The sequence below is a fragment of the Podarcis muralis genome, chromosome 2 (genome assembly GCF_964188315.1).
Source record: "Podarcis muralis chromosome 2, rPodMur119.hap1.1, whole genome shotgun sequence".
NCBI classification, from domain to species: Eukaryota; Metazoa; Chordata; class Lepidosauria; order Squamata; family Lacertidae; genus Podarcis; species Podarcis muralis.
Genome location: NC_135656.1, coordinates 48,900,235 through 48,918,642, shown reverse-complemented (window position 1 = coordinate 48,918,642; position 18,408 = coordinate 48,900,235). Strand labels below are relative to the sequence as shown.

The following is an 18,408-nucleotide window of genomic DNA, read 5'->3' as shown; positions in this document are numbered from 1 at the left end:
CTTCCATCTAACACTAGGCATCTCTTTCCCCTTTATTAATAACTATAGATTATTAATAAGGATTATAAGGATACATTGGCCTGTGGAATTTTTGATGTTCTCTCCAGGGGGTGCAGTAGTAGTCATTTTTTCAGCATTTGGAAAGTGGCTGATCAGCTGCGCTTGAAAATCTTCCCTCCGCTCATATTCTTTGCCACGATAGATGAACACTTTGTTCTGCAAGAAAAGTTTAGATGACTTTTGAGATTACAAACTTGTAGATAATATTGCTATGCATTAGAACATTACTTACTCTTTTCCTCTTAGCACTAGTGAATGCAGGCTGCATATGCAACACTGTCTTTTTAACATCAGCAATATTTCAAGGTCGTCATTTGCAACACATTATATGTGAGGGCCAATTAAAAAAGTGAATAATAATAATAATAATAATATGTTATTTATATCCCGCCCTCCCCAGCCGAAGCCGGGCTCAGAGCAGCTAACAACAATAGAGCCTTGCCATTCTTTAAAGAAGCAAAAAGTCCATTTATTATGGACCACTGCTCCTTACCCACACAATTCTCCTGTAGCTTGATAGGCTGAGTAGGGACATCTAGTATTCTTCAGTGTATCTCAGGCTATAGCTGCGTTGCTAATCAGTTTTTGAAGGGTGAAGAAGCGGAAATTGTTTTTGTGGATTAGCAGCATTTGAAAGTTTAAGCTATTAACAGCAACAGGAATCATAAAAACTGTAGTAAAGGCACAACTGTTTTATGAGATTTCACCTATACAAATTACAAATATAAATGGAAGCGCACTAGATGTAATAGTCATTAGATTTCCTGTTTCATTCTCTGGGCTATTTGTATTGCTGTTATTATAGTTCATTAGGAAGTGTTCCAGCTATAAACCATTCCTTAATTATGATTGTCTTGTAAAAATCCAGAACATTTCCTTATCACCACTATAAGCCTCTTCTAACCTTGAAAGCAGCAGGAAAAAGAACAGAATGCAATAAATCACATTTCTTTCTGAAAATGTGACACTCACTATTGTTACAAATGACACTTCAGATGGCTGCAAGAGAAATCCTGTGCATTGCAGAGTCAAATGAAGATAAATCTCTCCTGCAGTAAATAACTCCATTTTCACTGGCAGAATATTGGTGTTCCTTAGGGCTATGTACAAACAGTTATTAAAGATAAAGTACACAAAGCAGATGCATTTACCCTTAGAAAGGTGGGGAACCCTTGGCCGTAATATCCAACAGCAAAGTAGTCTGGTTTAGGCCTCAGAATTTTCATAATATTTTCATAGAACTTTGCTTGCTGCCTCTGAAAGTAAAGACACAGATAGGTTCCTTTAGCATCACAGTAAAAAGAAACTGGTTAACATCACTTTCATTAAGTATGCAATTATGCTTTACATAGCTTCCTTGAGCATTTGTATATTAGTACATTTGCATATTACTATGAAAAGAAAAACAACTATTCACCCCACCCAGTGAATTATTTAAAAAATTCTAGAAGAGAGAAAAAAACTGATGCCTGAAGTGAATAAAATCTGAAGATTTAGAGGACACTTGACCAGAAAGAATTTCATGTGCCTTCCAGCTTGATGAAGATTTCCTGGCTACATCATAGCTACCCTCCTACAACTTACAGAATGTCATAACAGGCCCACTCCTCTTTCCAATCAACTTACAATAGGAAAAGAAAGCAAAGATCATTTTTATAAGTGTTCTTGATTTACTTTTATTAAGCAGCTTAATACAGATTGACAAACACCACCTAAGTAAATTTACACATGCACTTTCATCACTCAGCAAATGCAAAGCACACTTCAGGATTTGCATATATGGAACAGCAAGGAGGAATCAAATACCACAGACAGCACTTTTAGTTCACTTGACATCACATATTAAACTGCAAGTCTTTGAACATTGAGTATTTCAGCAGTATGTATGAATCAACACGATTAATGCCGGCCATCGGATCTACATACAGGTTTTAAAAAGAAAGACGAAATTACAAGTAACTGGATATTTTTGGAAAGTGGCATTCCTACCAGGTTCTGGCTGAGAAGTTCATAATCAAAAATTTCCATTTCATACTGTTCGGCCAGCTCTTTGCACAAGGATATTGCTTCTTCCCACATCTGCAACACAACAGGACATTCAGAAGCATAATCACAAGATCACAAAAATAAATAATGCTTTCAATCATCACCAAGTATGGCGATCTTAGTGATGCTTCCAGGGAGTAATACTGGGTGACTGCTGTTTGCCCACAATGCTATTTCATATCTATATGAAGCTGCTTGGAGTGATCTTTAGGAGATTTGGGCAAGGTGTCACCAGTATGATTCTGCCTAGTTTGATTTCTTTGTGAAATCTGAAATGAGAGTTCATGCATATTCTAAAATGGTGCCAGCATGAAGTCATGGGTTCAATTAGCACTAATAAGGTTGGATGGTTTTCAGATCTGGGAAATGCGTTGTTGTATATAAGATCATAATAGGGTTGCACTTTCTCTGAAGGAAGAGGTGCATGGTTAGGGGTGCTGCTCTCACAAGAGCCCCAGGGGATCTCAGTGGCTTGGAGAACACATTACCAACTTTAGCTGGTACACCAACTTTGGACTTCTGTGGACAAGAATAGTCTTGTCATAGTGATTCGTACATTGGTAAACTCACTGTTAGGCTACTGTAATGCACTTGGTTCAGAAGCTGCGGCTCATGCAAAATACAGCTGTTGTGGTGCTTAGTGGGGCATCCAGCTTTCCACATATTACACCAGTGTTGAAAGATCTGCACGCTGCTCAGCTTTTTGTGGTACAATCACATTTTGTTTTCATCTAGTCCTTACAAAATTCTATTGAATATTGAACTACTTAGAGATTTTTATTACATTAAGTTGAATACATTTTTATGAACAAAATAATATATATATCTAAAACGCCACTAATTAAGGATATGTGTAAAATGAAGTATTAGAAGCAAATGTATCTGAAACACAAAAGACTAATGTGCAAAAATAAAAGTGTAACATTATTAAAAGAAAGGTGCATGAACCATTAAAAGAAGAGCACAAGTAGGGCAGCTTTTATCTTTGAATACCAGAAGAATGCCACTTCTGCTACTAGAGGCATTTGCTTTGAGCCAATATTTTTAAAGGCTTGTGTGTTACCTTTCCAAATGTATTATATTTAAGTGCCATAAAGGGCACCTAAATTAATCTTGCCTACTTTATACCATCTGTCTTTTAAGTTATGCATACCTGCTTGCTAAGATGCACAAAAATATAAAGCTAGAAATTCAAGACATAGCTCATTTATTTCTGATAGAAGATGTGTGATTTTGGGGGCACCGTCAGTAGTATCAAACAACTACACACACCTTCTGATAAAAACAGGCTAATGTTAATCTTAGCATGTGACATTTCATACATGCAAATCTCAAAATTTATTATTTTATTATTGAGGGAAGACTTCCCTAGGTTCTTGCTGTGTCAGTGCAAACTCAATGCAGTAAACCAGGTCTACGCTAAATTAGATCAAGTTCACCTTTGTGCAAACATGCCCTTATATTAAAATCTTCTTTTTAAGACAAGGACACCAGATATCCAGATAACATCTACAAATCTCAACTTTTCCTCCACTGTATAATAGTGACTGTTTATGTACACGCACTGGCCTTCTCCACATCTGTGCCACATTTCATGTTGCCATGACAAAAAGTAAATGTTCTGGAGAAGAAACCTTCACAATGCTATCACCAAATTCCAAGACCTTTTGAACTATTGCCACGGCTAAATGGAAGATGTCAGTTGCACAGGGTAGAATTTACTACAGCCTAGTGCCTTCCTAGGAGATAAATACGCCTTCTGAAAGAAAGCCTTTAAAGTTCTCCAGTGATTTCAATGCAAACATCTGCTCTTTACAGATAAAAACTGCTTTACTATTGACCTCAAAATATGATAGATCAAAGCCTAGATGGCTTTAGCAGTGTCACGTAGACCTTAACATGTTGGCTTGATCTCAATACATAATCTATGTGTTGCCTCAATCATAGCAACACCTTGCTAATGGAAAGGTCACTTGTAAAAAATAAATCTATGCACAAACACTATGTTTGTACCACCAGTAAGACTAAAAGCAATATATTTCATGATGTATGCAAAATGGAAAGAATGTTTACAAGTGGATACGTATATTAGCCCATCAGACTATTTAAAAAACAACTGGTGAGCTTTATATTGTGGAACAAACTTAAAAGCCATTGTCTAAAGCTCTTCAGCAGGAAATAATAATAATAATAATAATAATAATAATAATAATAATAAGAATAATGGTACCTTTCCCTTGTCAAAGTATTCTATTATCATCTCATACAAGTGTTCTTTCAGGTGCCGATGAGTTTGTGAACTCTGAAATTCTGTTTGCATGACTTGGGGAGTGCACTGTTCATCAGACCACTGAGGAGGAGGAGGAGGAGGAGAAGAAGAAGAGAAAAGAAGAAGAAGAAAATACATAATTGCCATCTGTCTATAATTTAGGAGCGGGAGTGATACAAACAAAGCAGTCTTTTGTGCTGTAGTTGAGTACAAAATACATGCACTGAACATGGGCCCAGTCCTTGTCCAATCACTCACTGTGTGCATTTCAATGTAAAACAACACCAGTGATATGCATGTTGATTCTGATGGGCAAATTTGCACATGTACATTTATATCTCGGTAGAAAAAGTGTTGTATCTCCTTTGGAGAACTTTTTTTAAAACTAATTTTTATTAAAGATTTTCTTCGGTTACAAAAGTATGTGCATTGTCTCTACTTTTGGGTCGTAGAGTCTTTTCTACAAATCAGTTAAGTTCAATGTGAGACATTAATGCTGCATACCAGGGGTCAGCAAACTTTTCCAGCAGGGGGCTGGTCCACTGTCCCTCAGACCTTGTGGGGGGCCGGACTATATTTTGAAGGAAAAAAATGAACAAATTCCTATGCCCCACAAATAACCCAGAGATGCATTTTAAATAAAAGGACACATTCTATTCATGTAAAAACACGCTGATTCACAGACTGTCCGGATTGAGAAGGCGATTGGGCTGGATCTGGCCCCCGGGCCTTAGTTTGCCTACCCATGCTGTATACAGTATAAGGCCGGGGGAAGATGAAAGAGCGGGGATTTAAATGCGCTTCAGTGCTCTCCCATTTCAAACTTTGTTAGGGGTGCTAATGGAAAAGGGCCAATGGTTTACAGTTGTCTTGATAGTCTCAGCCACAGTAGACCAACTGAAATTCATAACATTACTTACTTTCAGAAGCGAAGCATGCAGTAGAAGAGTATAGGCTGCCTCGGTGTAGTTCTCGCAGTCTAAATGAAGATCCCGAAGTTTATACAAGTACCTGTTAGTGGATGAAGTGAGTGAGGAAGACAGAACAAAAGAAAAGTTAATGAAGAGTTGGCAAGATGAGCAGGACTGCCACCATTCAAATCTGGGATGTATAATAATAAATTAATGTATTAAAACTGAGTTCAGACTAATAGAACTTTTAAAATGCTTAATGTCTGGCCGGATCAAATGTTATATTTCTGACTGCCTTCATTATGAAGCAAAGCTTGACAATGTGAAGGCACGAAAGCTAACATACAAATGAGAACATAATGAGAGCTTTGAAGACCACTCCCACTGACTTTTGCTGCATTACAAAAAAGAGAAATGAGGGAGCCTCACATCCGTAATTATTCTCCTTTCACCACTTTGCTTCTATCTATACTGAAAACAGGCTTAAAACCAGAGTTGGTGCTGATGCTTTCTTGTAGTCCATGAAAGGAGCTACATATATCTTCTGTCAGTTGCAGCTGACATTATCCAAATTCACAGAGACACAAAAGGCTTGCTAAATATCCATATCCTTATACTGTATTCATATAAGGGAAGAAGCAACATGCCCTGATAAGAAGATAGGCAAGTTTCATGAAGAAACTGATGTAACATGTTGGAATTCAAAATTTTAAGAGGAGTGCATATTCAAAAGAAGGGTTATTTTTTGTGGGGCAGGGAGGAAACAGTTCTTGCATTGTATTTTTATTGTTCCAAGAGAAAGAAAATGAACATCAGAACTGAAAGCACAGGTAAACTGCATGCACTGCACATCTCCAAGTTCACATTGCAGGTACGATCCATCTTGACAAACTGCCTGTCCTAATATACTAGTTTGAAAGATGCTTGTTGGCCTGCTTTATAAAATCCTAAATTTGCCTATGAGTTGAAAATAGGGAGCGAGGAAGGGAGAAACAACTTGCATGTTTCTAGCAGGGTTTAAAATGCTGACTGTTGCCTATGGATTTACAGATGCAATTTAATGGCTTTACAAATCTAATGTGCCTATTTATCATCATCACACACATACTCACAATATACATCGTATAAAAAAGCTGTTTCTGCAAAGATATCTTCGACTTCCGATCTGATTCCAAATGTAGTGCTCCATGTGCAAGACACTACAGCAGCAGCACACCCCACAGAGCAGGTCTTTATTTACAGATTTTTGTCTAATGCAAAGCAATCAGGATTGATTCCATCTGCCAACTTGGAATGTGTCATCTACTTTGCTTCAAATTTCAGCTCCCGTTACATAACTTTTAGAGAGAGAAAGCCAGGCACCTGATTGGTTCACTCAAATGAAATACCAGGGTGAGGTGGGGAATTAAAGTTATATGTATGGCATGGCTTAGTTGCAGAAGGCTCAAGCAAAATTTATACAGGACTGGATGAGCCTCAGACATTGCAAAGTTGAGGGGAATGGAGTGCTATCAGTTATGTACCACAATTCCATATAACTTCCTGTAGATTATGTGAGGAAAAGCAATAGCAGTATCTCCAATAACAACAAAACCAGCCGAACGATCACCATACCTTATATACATCTCTTCACGGTTAATATCCTTGTAGAAATTCTAGGGAAGGAAAATGAATGAAATGAAATGAATGAACCTTTGCACACAGAAATCATGGTTAGTTTCATTCAGGGAATCACTTTGCCTTTATGTCATATTTCATCACTAAAAGTTCAAGGCTTTAATTAGAACTAACATGAATATGCATTACTTATGCACTGCCTCCGATTGAAACCAGAATTCATACAATAATCGGTAATGTACTGTCCCATTCTAGGGGCATAACATATTTCCCCACAGCAGTTCTGCTGATTCTCAATGAAATGATATTTTGAAATCATTAGGGTGAAAATCTTTTGAGTTCATAACAGCAATTGTTGATGAAAAGTTTTTGCTTGAGGAAAGTAAGAATCAGGCCTTCTATTTGCCCAGTGATATAACATGAATTCTAATGTACTGTATATGTTCTTGCTGGCACTGACAGTTTTTCATAAGTAGCCAATGGGACTATTTTTGATCAAATACACAAACTGTGACATACATTCGAAAACAGGGTGGATAAGTTAGGCAGCTCAGAATGGCCAGTACCCTTGAAGGTACAGCAAATGTTGCCTTTCTCTGTAAGGTGTGGCTTAGTTAAAGTGCTGAGCATTATGATTGCTCAGTTGGTTAGACTGTGGTGCTGATAATGCCAAGGTTGCAAGTTCGGTCCCTGTATGGGGCAGCTGCATATTCCTGCATTGCAGGGAGCTGTACTAGATTATCCTCAGGGTCCCTTCCAACTCTACAATTCTATGATTTCTATGCTCTATAACCATATGTTGTTTTCTATGATGTATACAGCAGTAAGAGACAGTAGTAGTGTAGATAAGCTGTGAATCAGAAAGTACCTGGTTCATTCAAGTTTTACCTCAGGCATGAGTACACTAGGTGTGATTCTACCCTCTAAGCCTCAGTGTCCCATCAACAGGATAAGGGGAATTGTATCAACCTACCTTACTGGGCTACTGTAAGAATTACTGATCTAATATAGTACCCCAAAGGTACTATATAAATGTTGTTGTTGTTGTTGAGCATATTGGCTTGCTGCTCCCTTAGTTAGCAGCCCAATTTTATTTTTTGGGAATACATGGAGTGTTCTCTTAATACTTTTTGGATAAAAGTTTCTATCTAACATTATAAAATTTAGGCTTGATAACTTATTTTTTTCCCTTCCAGGTCTATGATAATATGAGGATACAGTATAGCTTCCATTTCCTTTCTATGTTTACTCCCTTCAGTCATTACTATGAGCCACCTTCAAAACAGATCAAGCATTTGCAGATTTTGTAGATTGCTCACAACTTCATAACATTTCCCCACCATGCTAGTGTATGGATTTCTTGATTTACTATCTGAAGAACGTCTTCAAACAACCCTTCAATACACTACATACCAGCAAATTCACAGTGCAGCTCATGCGGTTGTTCTTGCTTTCATCATTCATCACAGCACGGTAATCCAATAGCTTTTCCAAAAGGCCTTTGACTAGGCTTACAAATGTTTCAACTGTCTTGGCAATCTTGGCATAACTTGAGGAACACTCGGTGAGACTGAAAATAAAGAAGACAGTATGAGAACCAGCATGTTGGAGAAGACACACTGGTGGATGTTCCTTTTCGCAATAAGAAGGAAGGGGAGATGGGGAGAGAGGAGAGCAATGAATAAAATCATTTGACTGCAAGTCTGGGATTATACCTCTCTAAATATGATACTCTAGGCACTGTTGCCCAGAACCCCACTATTCTACACACACGTGTACATTGCTCCCAGAATGGGTTTTGCAGGTCTGCTATGTTTTTCCAAAGTAAAGCTTCTGGCTGCTAGTTTAAGTTAAAAGGCCAGGAATAAAAGAAATCAAGCAGTTTAGATTTACCCATCTGGGAAATGTGTGCTCACACCACCTCCATAGCCCAACCTGATGGCTATTTCCCTACTTCCGGCATTTGGTTATATGCCCCCTTGCTACCCAATAAGCAAATCTTATTGATAATTCATTCTGATTTACTAGCACAAAGCTTAAGCAGAGGTTAGATTACATATGGTCTTTATTGATCATTCATTCTGATTTGTTTGAATGCCCTGCAACCATCTTGATTTGCTTGCTGGTGTTTATGCATCTTCCCATTAGTGATTTGTTCATTCCACACTTTCTCTATGCATTTCCTTGTCACTTTCCAAACTGCAAAAAGGCCATTTCTTTTTTTAAGAACCACTCATAGGTCCTTATAATATCAGTGGAAACAGTTGGTCTTGGCGAGTATTAACCGCTTCCAATTTTAACCTGAAGATTGCCACTTGTCCAATTTTAATTTTAATTGTTTGAATTCATTGTGGGATGTATCTTAATTGATTGATCGCTTGTATTATGCATATTGTCTTATTTATATGATGTTAGCCGCCCTGAGCCCAGCTTTGGCTGGGGAGGGCGGGATACAAATAAAATTTTTTTATATTATTATTATTATTATTATTATTATTATTATTATTATTATTATTGGATTTGTTGCACTAGCATAACAGAGCCACTTCAACTGCACAAAACCCAACATTCCAGTATGCACTTAAATCCCTCCAGCAAGATAGTGACAGACTGTTTCTCAGGCATGGCAGAGCTGGTCAAATACTGCCATGTTACCCAACTTGTGCACGTCTGTGATTATGTGCTCGAAATACTGCGTGAACTAGAAGTACATGCATACACTACAGTAAACCCATGGCGGCAGCAGTCAGTTATGCCATGGTCATACAAATTGTTGTAATCCTCTGTGCATAAGTACTTCCAGTTCACAAAAGTACTTGCTGTCCTTGATCAGGTGTGCAGAAGGTCTGCGGCAGTTGCAAATGAATATGATCATTTGGAGGAAATCTCATAGGGGTGTTTTGCCCATCCTGCCAGTCCTATCCTGCCTTTTCACTACCATTTCAGTGAAAAAATGCACTGGAAAGATAGGATAGCTGCTTCTGTACAGCAGGGTAATTTTCAGTCTTGAGTCATTGAATGTGTGACACTACAGTGCTGCCTGAATGTATTTCCTTCATGTCTTCCGGCTTTGCTTTAATGTGAGGCAGGGGATTCATGGGCTCTGACAAAGTGAGAGGCTGGTGATGTTTCTTTTTGCACCATTATAGTCACATCCTGTTAAAGCATCCTGTCTTCCTACATTCTGATCTAGCTTTTAAGTGACTGCAGCAGCAACTAACCGAGTCCATTAAGGATTTTAAATCTGATAAATTATGGAAATTATGAGGGACACTGCACTGGAAAATAATGACAAGAAGTTAGCAAATGCTCAGTTTCATTCTTCACCGTCTTAAAACGCAATTATCCTGCATGTCTTGAATTGTTGCTTTGCTGCAGTATGTACTGTTCTTGATTTCCCTGGGCTTCATTAGCAAATTCATTTAAATGCAAAGCTGTGTTGTAATGCACTAGTATATTTTACATATGCAAATATATTTTGTAATTCATTGGCATTCTTTAGAAACTGCAATCTTGCATTTTCATTAGATATCACGGCATTATGTTTTAATAGGTGTTTAATGTTACCTCCAAAGAATAATCTAACTTTAGAGAGCCAGTGTGGTGTAGTGGTTAAGAGCGGTAGTCTCGTAATCTGGGGAACCGGGTTCGCGTCTCCGCTCCTCCACCTGCAGCTGCTGGGTGACCTTGGGCCAGTCACACTTCTTTGAAGTCTCTCAGCCCCACTCACCTCACAGAGTGTTTGTTGTGGGGGAGGAAGGGAAAGCAGAATGTTAGCCGCTTTGAGACTCCTTAAAGGGAGTGAAAGGCGGGATATCAAATCCAAACTCTTCTTCTTCTTTCATCCTAATATGTGGGCTTTTCATAAGGAATGTGAGGAGTTACTCTGTACACTGGGAATTTATTTATGCTTCCTTTCGTAGTTCATTTGCACCTTGCTCTTCCATCAAGGTGGACCACAAACCTGTGGTCTTTCAAATGTTGTTGGACTATAGTTCCCAACATCCCTCACCAGTGGCCATGCTGTCAGAGGCTTTAGAATTCCAAGACCACTCTAATGACACAGTTGCAGATTCAAACTCGCTCCATGGTGACAGTGAAAAACAACCGTAGTCAAATCCTAATTACCCTTTTGGCTCAATTTAAATTGATTTCTCCCTCCTAAGCATATTGAGTTTTCTTCTCCTTGCAAAAAGTTCCATAGAGGTGTAAACATATTTTTCCTTGCTCTCTGCAATCTAGCACACCAGGGGCAGTGGACTATAGCAGCATCTTTTCACTAAAACACTACATGCAGTGCTTTGCATTCCTATACAAAGGGCATATTTGACATGGAGGAACATTCCTCGTACTATCCTCAGCCTGTGTTCTGAAGTGACCCAGTGCCACATTCTTTTTTCCTAAGGTTATTTGATTGCAGTATTACTGTGTAGTGCAATCTATTATATTTAAAACAGCATTTGACTTAATTTCTATTGTTTCCATCTTCACTGGTATCTCAGTTGAATAACTTCTGACCTCCAGGACAGAATTCATGGTATGGCATATTCTTCCCATATTGGTCTTAAATAGGTTTTGCAGGAGGGAGTTTTTGACATGGAAGTATTTTGAGAAATGCAATTCTCCACATTTTAACTTTGAGAGTTATGAGGAGGAATGTGTTCTGTATACATCAGACCATCTGAAAGCATTGCTTTAGGACAGAGTAGCTCTATTCTATGTTACCTGTCCTGCCTTCTGGAAAAGGGCAAAATACAAGCATCAGGCAGCAGAATATGAGCCAAAGCAAATTAAATAAATAGATGTTCCAAATCATTGCTTTTACAAACAAACAAACAACTTATTATCCACAGCATGTGAAGCCTTGACTTCAGGTGGCACAATGTTTCTGGGATACTCCAGAACAAAATAGGGGCCATGTCCCCAATTATTCACTCTGGCTATTCCCAATCTGGCAGAAATAATATAGATGGGAATCTATAACAAGGTGAATTTCATTAGATTCTGTCATCTCATGTAACAATTCAATTGAGCAGCACTGAGAAGTGTCAGGGTGAAATACTGCAATGCTTTCTGTGGCATTCTCCAGGAATCTCTATAATTTTGAAAGTGCAGATCATCATCATTTTATACTTTCCAAGTTGATATATTTCCACAGACGTATTTAACCTCTTTCCTGAAATTTCTGCCTCCAAAAAGGACCACTGTCAGGGATGTTTGTCTTCTGATTCTTGAGGTATTCTGCTTAAACTTATTTTTGCCTTAAAAGACTTAATTTACCTGAAAGTTTGTATGTAGTTTGTAATAATTAAATGTAAGTGCAGGGGAATGGTTCTGCACTTCAGGAAAGAAGAGATTTGCACATTTCAACATGATTGTCCACACTTCTTCTGTGACCTCTATGCACAGACCTCTAGTTGCATATGTATTAATTCTTTTCTGATTCTTAGGCTGCTCTTTGATAAGTTGATTCACAGTTCAGCTGTCAAAGAGCATGTTCAGAGTTAAGCATGAAAAGTATTATTTTGTAAAGCAGAAAGTTGTAGGCCACAGCAACAAAGAAGGCAAAGTCAAGAGATGATGCAGTTCATCATATGTTGCTTCTGTGCTGAAACTGTGCCTTTGAGATCAACATCTCCCTTAGATAATAAGAATATATCTTTACCTTGGGAAAAAGAGAAGTAATTATCCATTTCCTAGTATGGCCAGAATTATGGTGGGTGACAAGTTGAGGTAACAAAGCCACTACTATACTTTTGCTCTTATGCTTGTTCAGTTCCATTCTTGAAACAGAACCCATCCACACATGTTAAGAAAAGGAGGGAAGGATTGCATTTATTAAACAGGACACTGTCCAATGACCAAGCCAATTTAATTTCTGTAACGCCTCAAAAAGTGTAAAAATGTTAGCCAATGTTCCCCCTATGTATCACTATTTACGTAGCGGATCAATCAGCATCTGGATGCGAAGTACCTTTGCAAAAACAAATTGTTTATATATTATGGACACTTCCTTACAGCTGATTCGCATGCCTGTATGTCAGCCACAGAAGTATGTGGGGTAAAGCCATGGATCCATTACTGCTGCTTGCCTGGCTGGTGTGGGGGCAGAGTGGTGGTAAGGTCAGGGCCATGTAGGTGTCCCAGTGAGACCAATCAGGTACTCCCACAGGTGCACCCACATGCCCTGACCTTGCTGTTGCACTGCCCCAGTATTGTCCAGGTAAGCAGCAATGACACTGGAGTCAGGAAGGCTGCTCCACCCCAACATACATGCTGCTACAAGTCAGCCATCTGCAAGGCAAGCGTAGACTGTGCTAACCTCTATGGTGGTTGATGCTAGATTGAACATACTACCATAGCTCTAACAACAACAAACCCAGTAGCTTAGCTCCGATACCATATCCTAACATGTTCCAATTTTATGATGTACTTTCTGTTTTGCTTCTGAGTCAGGTCTACCATCTCTGGAGAAGTTTGTGTTTTGAGGCACACTAAATTTGAATGGGAATGTTTTATGCCTGAAGCATTTTTCACTCCCTGCCTGTATATATATTTGCATGACAGAGCACAGGTGCCCTGGGGGCACAATTGAGTTACAGACCTATGTTTATTTAAGACACACACACACACACACACACACACACACACACACCACCTTAAAAAAGGTCCATTTAAAGAGATTTTTCAAGGAATACCCTGTGTGACTGCATAACTGAAGCTAAGCAGAGGTGGATCTGGTGGCCATATTCTAGGAGACCACTGGAAGCCCCATGTAAGAACAGGGGAGAAGTACAATAAATAAGGTAAAATATGGATCATACTTGAAACAAATGTTCAACTTTAAAATATAACAACCTTAAAAATTGTGGGAGTCATTCAACATCGTGCTAAAGTGATTGTTCTGTCAGGGCAAGCATTTCAACTTACTGGAAGGAACAATCTCCATTCTCCTCCCACTGTGTGCTGTTCTGGAGGTTCTCTCACACAACATTCCCCCTGAACCAATTTTGGGATGTGTGTGGAAAGAAGAGAGGAAAGCCCATTTGTACAAATGGAAGTCCTTGTGCAGGGCTTCCACTGATGGGGCTCATTGGCTGAATCCTACCCAAAAACTAAGGATTAGCCCCTTCTTTGTACTTACATTGATTCAAACAAATGCAGATATTGCTCATCTCCACGGCCTCCTTCCACTTCATGGTCCAATTTTAAAATGATTTCGTTTTCAAACTGTTCAGGGAAAGGAGGTAAAACCTTTAACCACTGTGCACATAAAGGAAAATATGTCCCCCACACCAACCATTTAAATATTTAAGAACATTGACGGTTACCAACAGCTTGGTGATTATAGAAATTAAGACAACATTACAGACTGAAAACATAGTAACCCCCCCCCCCAAAAAAGATGACTGTCCCTATTAAAGTATTATTGAGAAGTCAGGTTTTGATATTATTGCACTAGTGTTAAGTGCTGGCTCCATCTGGGCCACATATAAAATCTAGACTTAGAATGGCTTTGTCTGCCATGAATAAACCTTACGTTTTATTTATCTTTTAAAGGAGCAGCCTTACCAGACTATTTTTTTCTGCACAATTATAAAACCTACTTGTTTAATGAGGGTGAAAAATACAGACATTTACTATGAAGAAAAAAACGTGGCTAATTCTGAGTTATTCTGAAAATAAAGAACTGAGACAAATTTTGAAGGCAGTAAGACTGAATGATGTGTGGAGAAAAAGGTTTTGCCTTAGACTGCTGAAGCTCTAAATAGTAATATCCAGGTAAGTCTTATCTGAGAAAATTTGACTTCGGTGATGAGCCATTGCTTTTATAGTCTGGGTTCTTAAGGCCTGTAACTTTATTTTTAGGTCACTGATTCAGTGCTGGGTAACGGCTATTATACATATGCATCGAAGAATCCTATCTGAACAGAAATTGAATTGCTCCTGGGTTTTTTTACAGTGATAGTGTGTGCACGTGCATGTGTACATGCACATGCACCCATCCACTTTCTTTATAAGGTGATTTATATCCTTCAGCCTTGATTCCTCAGAGAACTTAGTTTTGACCAGTAGGCTAGGCTTTCTGGAGGTGACAGAGTTGGAGACCAACAACCATCTGGGGACTCGTGGTTGAAAAACTGATTTACAAGTCTAGTCTATCAATGTACAGTTACCTTGCATTATTGGTTACCTTGGAAGCAAATGGTTAAAAAGGAAATGGAATGAACTGTTTACTGCTGAAGATTTGCCCTTTCTTGTCAGTGCCATTTGAGGTGACAACGAACCCATACAAGCTGGTTGTGAAGCTATTTTGGTTCAGGCTTTAACCCCCCCCCCCCCAGCTGCATGTGAAATCTCACCAGTGCTTGAGTGTTCAAAGTTTGAGCATCACAGATTGGCAAAGAATCATTTTATTCTATGTTTGGAAAATATGCAGATAATAAATACAAGTTGCATGGAAGCACATTTCCCTCCCTCCTAGTAAAGTACTAAGGTCCAACTGGAAGGAAGAAACCTCACATACACAGAGGTCTGTCCCCCACCTGATATCTGCCATGGACCCAGTATTACTTCACCCTTCAAAAAAAAAGAACAAAAACCAACCTAAGGGAACCTTAAGAACTTGGCGGGGTGACTTGTGCATACACAAAATAGAAAGTGAGCAATTAAGCGGAATGGATAAATGATAATGTGAATGACGTAAGACAAACATGGGCACAAGTATTTCTAAACAGTAATGGTTAGTCATGTTGCTAAGAACTAATACTGTATTTTTGAAAAGGGACTAGTGCTTAAAAGGGGGAGGCGGAATCCAATAGACATCGTGGGCCAGATTCAGCTAGCTGGTTCCAGTAGCAGAAGCCTGCACAAGGACTTCAGCTAGTGCAGTGGAGCTTTCCCCTCTCCTCCCCTCATGCTCCCCTCAAATTGGCTCAGGGTGGTGGAAGAAATCCTAGAACTGTGTGTGGAGAAGACAAGCAGAAATGTTCACAATGATGAAATGTTTGTGGCAGCTTGATGTTGAATTCCTCCAAAATGATAAAAGGGGCTGGAGCAACTCCCCTAGGAGGAAAGGGTAAAACATTGGGAATGTTTTAGTTCAAGAAAAAAGAGGGATGGGGGGAGGGGCAGGACAAGATAGAGGTGCAGGAGAAAGTGGATAGAGAGAACACCAGGATGAAAATGAATATTGGGAGGTTCAGGGCAGATATAATGAAATACTTCTTCAAGAAGCAAATAGTTAAACTGTGGGATTCAATGTTGAAGGATGTAGCATGGCCACCAAATTGACTTTAAAGGGAGTTTAGAAAAATTCATTGAGGATAAAGCTACCAATTGCTACGAATCGTGATGGCTGTGTTCTACCTAAAGTATCACAGGTGGTATGTCTCTGAAGAAAAGTTGCTGGGGAGCACAAGGGTGGAGCATACTGTTGCACCCAAATTCTGCTCAGGGGTTTCCCATGGGCATCCGGTTCACTATTGTGAGAAGAGGATGCTGGACTGAGCCCATCATCTGTTCTTATGGCAGAGGTGGGGCCAGCATAATTAAAGATGATGAAGCTGCTGGCTTTGCACCTGCCATCTGCAGGCCCAGTCAGCACCTGTTCTCTCCCTCACACACACACATCCCTGCCAGCTGTCACTCTGGACAGGTAAGCAGGCTGCTGGCTACAGAGGTCAGTGACTGTGTAGGAACAGCAGGCTGCCCCGTGGTGCCAAGCCTGACTGTAGCACCAGTGAACCCTCCCTGTTCCGATGTGGGCCCTGGTTCTATTAACACAGTACACATCCAGTACAATTAGTATTTATTGCTGAATGGCATCATTGTTTCCTTGGTAACCTTGGAGAAACACAGTCTAGGGACTGAAAAAACCCATTTAAGTAACAGTCAACAGCAGCATAAATAAAGGCATCCTTCATGCAGATCTCTTCACCAGTACAAATATAGAATATTTGTCTACTTCAGTACTCCAAATAACGAAATACATTGTACATTTTTGGACCAGAAATCACTTGCAATGTTATTTAACAAGAAGGCAATTTTTATAACCACATACTCAAGAAAAGTCCCTGAGGAACCAGTAGCATAAAGGTTGTAACTCGGAAATATATTTGAAAAGCCCCCCTAGAAATATTTTCACAAAACTAGAGAGCCATACTTTATAGAATCAAGGCTTTAGTCATGTAATCAGCACAAATGTCTTCTAAAGTTTTATGCTGACCAGCAGGCCCCTTTTTGGCAGGAATCTTCTTTTGCAGCTTGGCTTGAGTTCAAGCCAGGCTGCAAAACAAGAAAAGAAAGAATTGGCTGTGAGCTTCCTGTTCTTTCCTTTGAAGGTGGGTCAGCTGGTGTCATGGGTGATGCCAGGCGACTGACAGGTGGGCAGCACTGCTTGCCTGTCAAAGTGGCCCATGGGCATAGCTGTCAACCTTCCCTTTTTTTGCGGGAAATTCCCTTATTCCAGCACTGCTTCCCGCTGCTATCCCAGATTGTTAGATATCCCGTAGACTGTCCCTGGGACAGGTGAGGCTGCTGATCCCTTATTTTCAAATCTGAAAGTTGACAGCTATGCCCATGGGGGTGGGAGGAACTGAGGACCCCACCTACAGGCTGGACCCTGTTCTCCATCCCCGTTTTATGTAAATTTTGCAGCGTGCTAATTCATAACAAAAATGTTGAAGATCAGAGTTTGGCCTGTGATATGCAACCTGCTGAAAAAGGCAAAACTCCAATGGCCGAAGAGTGTAAGGCAAAGCCATGTGTGCTTCTTTAAAGAAAATAAATGCACCACCTATCCCTTGCCACTCATTGTTACTCTTATAGCTGCCTTTGGCACAGCTGGTATAGTGTGGTTTGTTACTACACCAGTACGTATGTTAGCAATAGCATTTCCATCTTCTGCTATTTCAGGAGTCAATATCTGTCCCAACATTTGGTACCTGAATTAGATTTTTACTCATGTTATATTTGTGCTGTTGTTTTAAACTGTTTTTATATATATAATTAGGGTGCTTTTTTCTAAATGCTTTTAAATGCTAGTGTTTAAACTCTTTTTCATATTTGCAAGTATTTTATATGCATTTTTATTATACTGTGATTCGCTGCCATGTGGAAAGAAATGTATAAAACAACAACAACAACAACGCTGCAAATTGATATTATGGCAAAGATGCCATTAACCCCAACATCAGTGCACCTCAGTCTCTCCATATTTTTAGTTTGATTGGATTATAATATCTATTATATACCAGCGGACACCCTACCCCACAGAGCTGTGTTTTACCCTTTTCTGCTTTAGAGACTTTGCCCCTGGTTACAACTGAATTGACTCTTGGTCACTTTCCACTTAGTCTTAATGCTTGCACTAGCAATATCTTTCCTTCATTTCCCACAATTCTCTTTGTCTTACATTTTTGTATGCACAATTCTTCCATCAACCACCTATGTTTCTTGTGACAGCAACCTTGGCCATACAGGACATCAGCAACACTCACGCCT

The 18,408-nt window shown here is 39.4% G+C and overlaps 1 protein-coding gene across 2 annotated transcripts in view; it reads right to left on the bottom strand.

The window, feature by feature from the left end:
• DOCK2 (dedicator of cytokinesis 2) overlaps positions 1-18,408 on the bottom strand; it is a 255,289-nt gene that overhangs the window by 27,711 nt on the left and 209,170 nt on the right. For both annotated transcript variants that reach the window (XM_028717491.2, XM_028717489.2), the window contains exons 34-41: positions 14,048-14,133; positions 8,317-8,473; positions 6,901-6,941; positions 5,296-5,386; positions 4,337-4,456; positions 2,050-2,139; positions 1,212-1,316; positions 75-216 (exon numbers count right to left, since the gene is read on the bottom strand). In XM_028717491.2, coding sequence (XP_028573324.2) covers positions 75-216; positions 1,212-1,316; positions 2,050-2,139; positions 4,337-4,456; positions 5,296-5,386; positions 6,901-6,941; positions 8,317-8,473; positions 14,048-14,133 — 832 coding nt within the window. The remainder of the gene's footprint in view (positions 1-74; positions 217-1,211; positions 1,317-2,049; positions 2,140-4,336; positions 4,457-5,295; positions 5,387-6,900; positions 6,942-8,316; positions 8,474-14,047; positions 14,134-18,408) is intronic.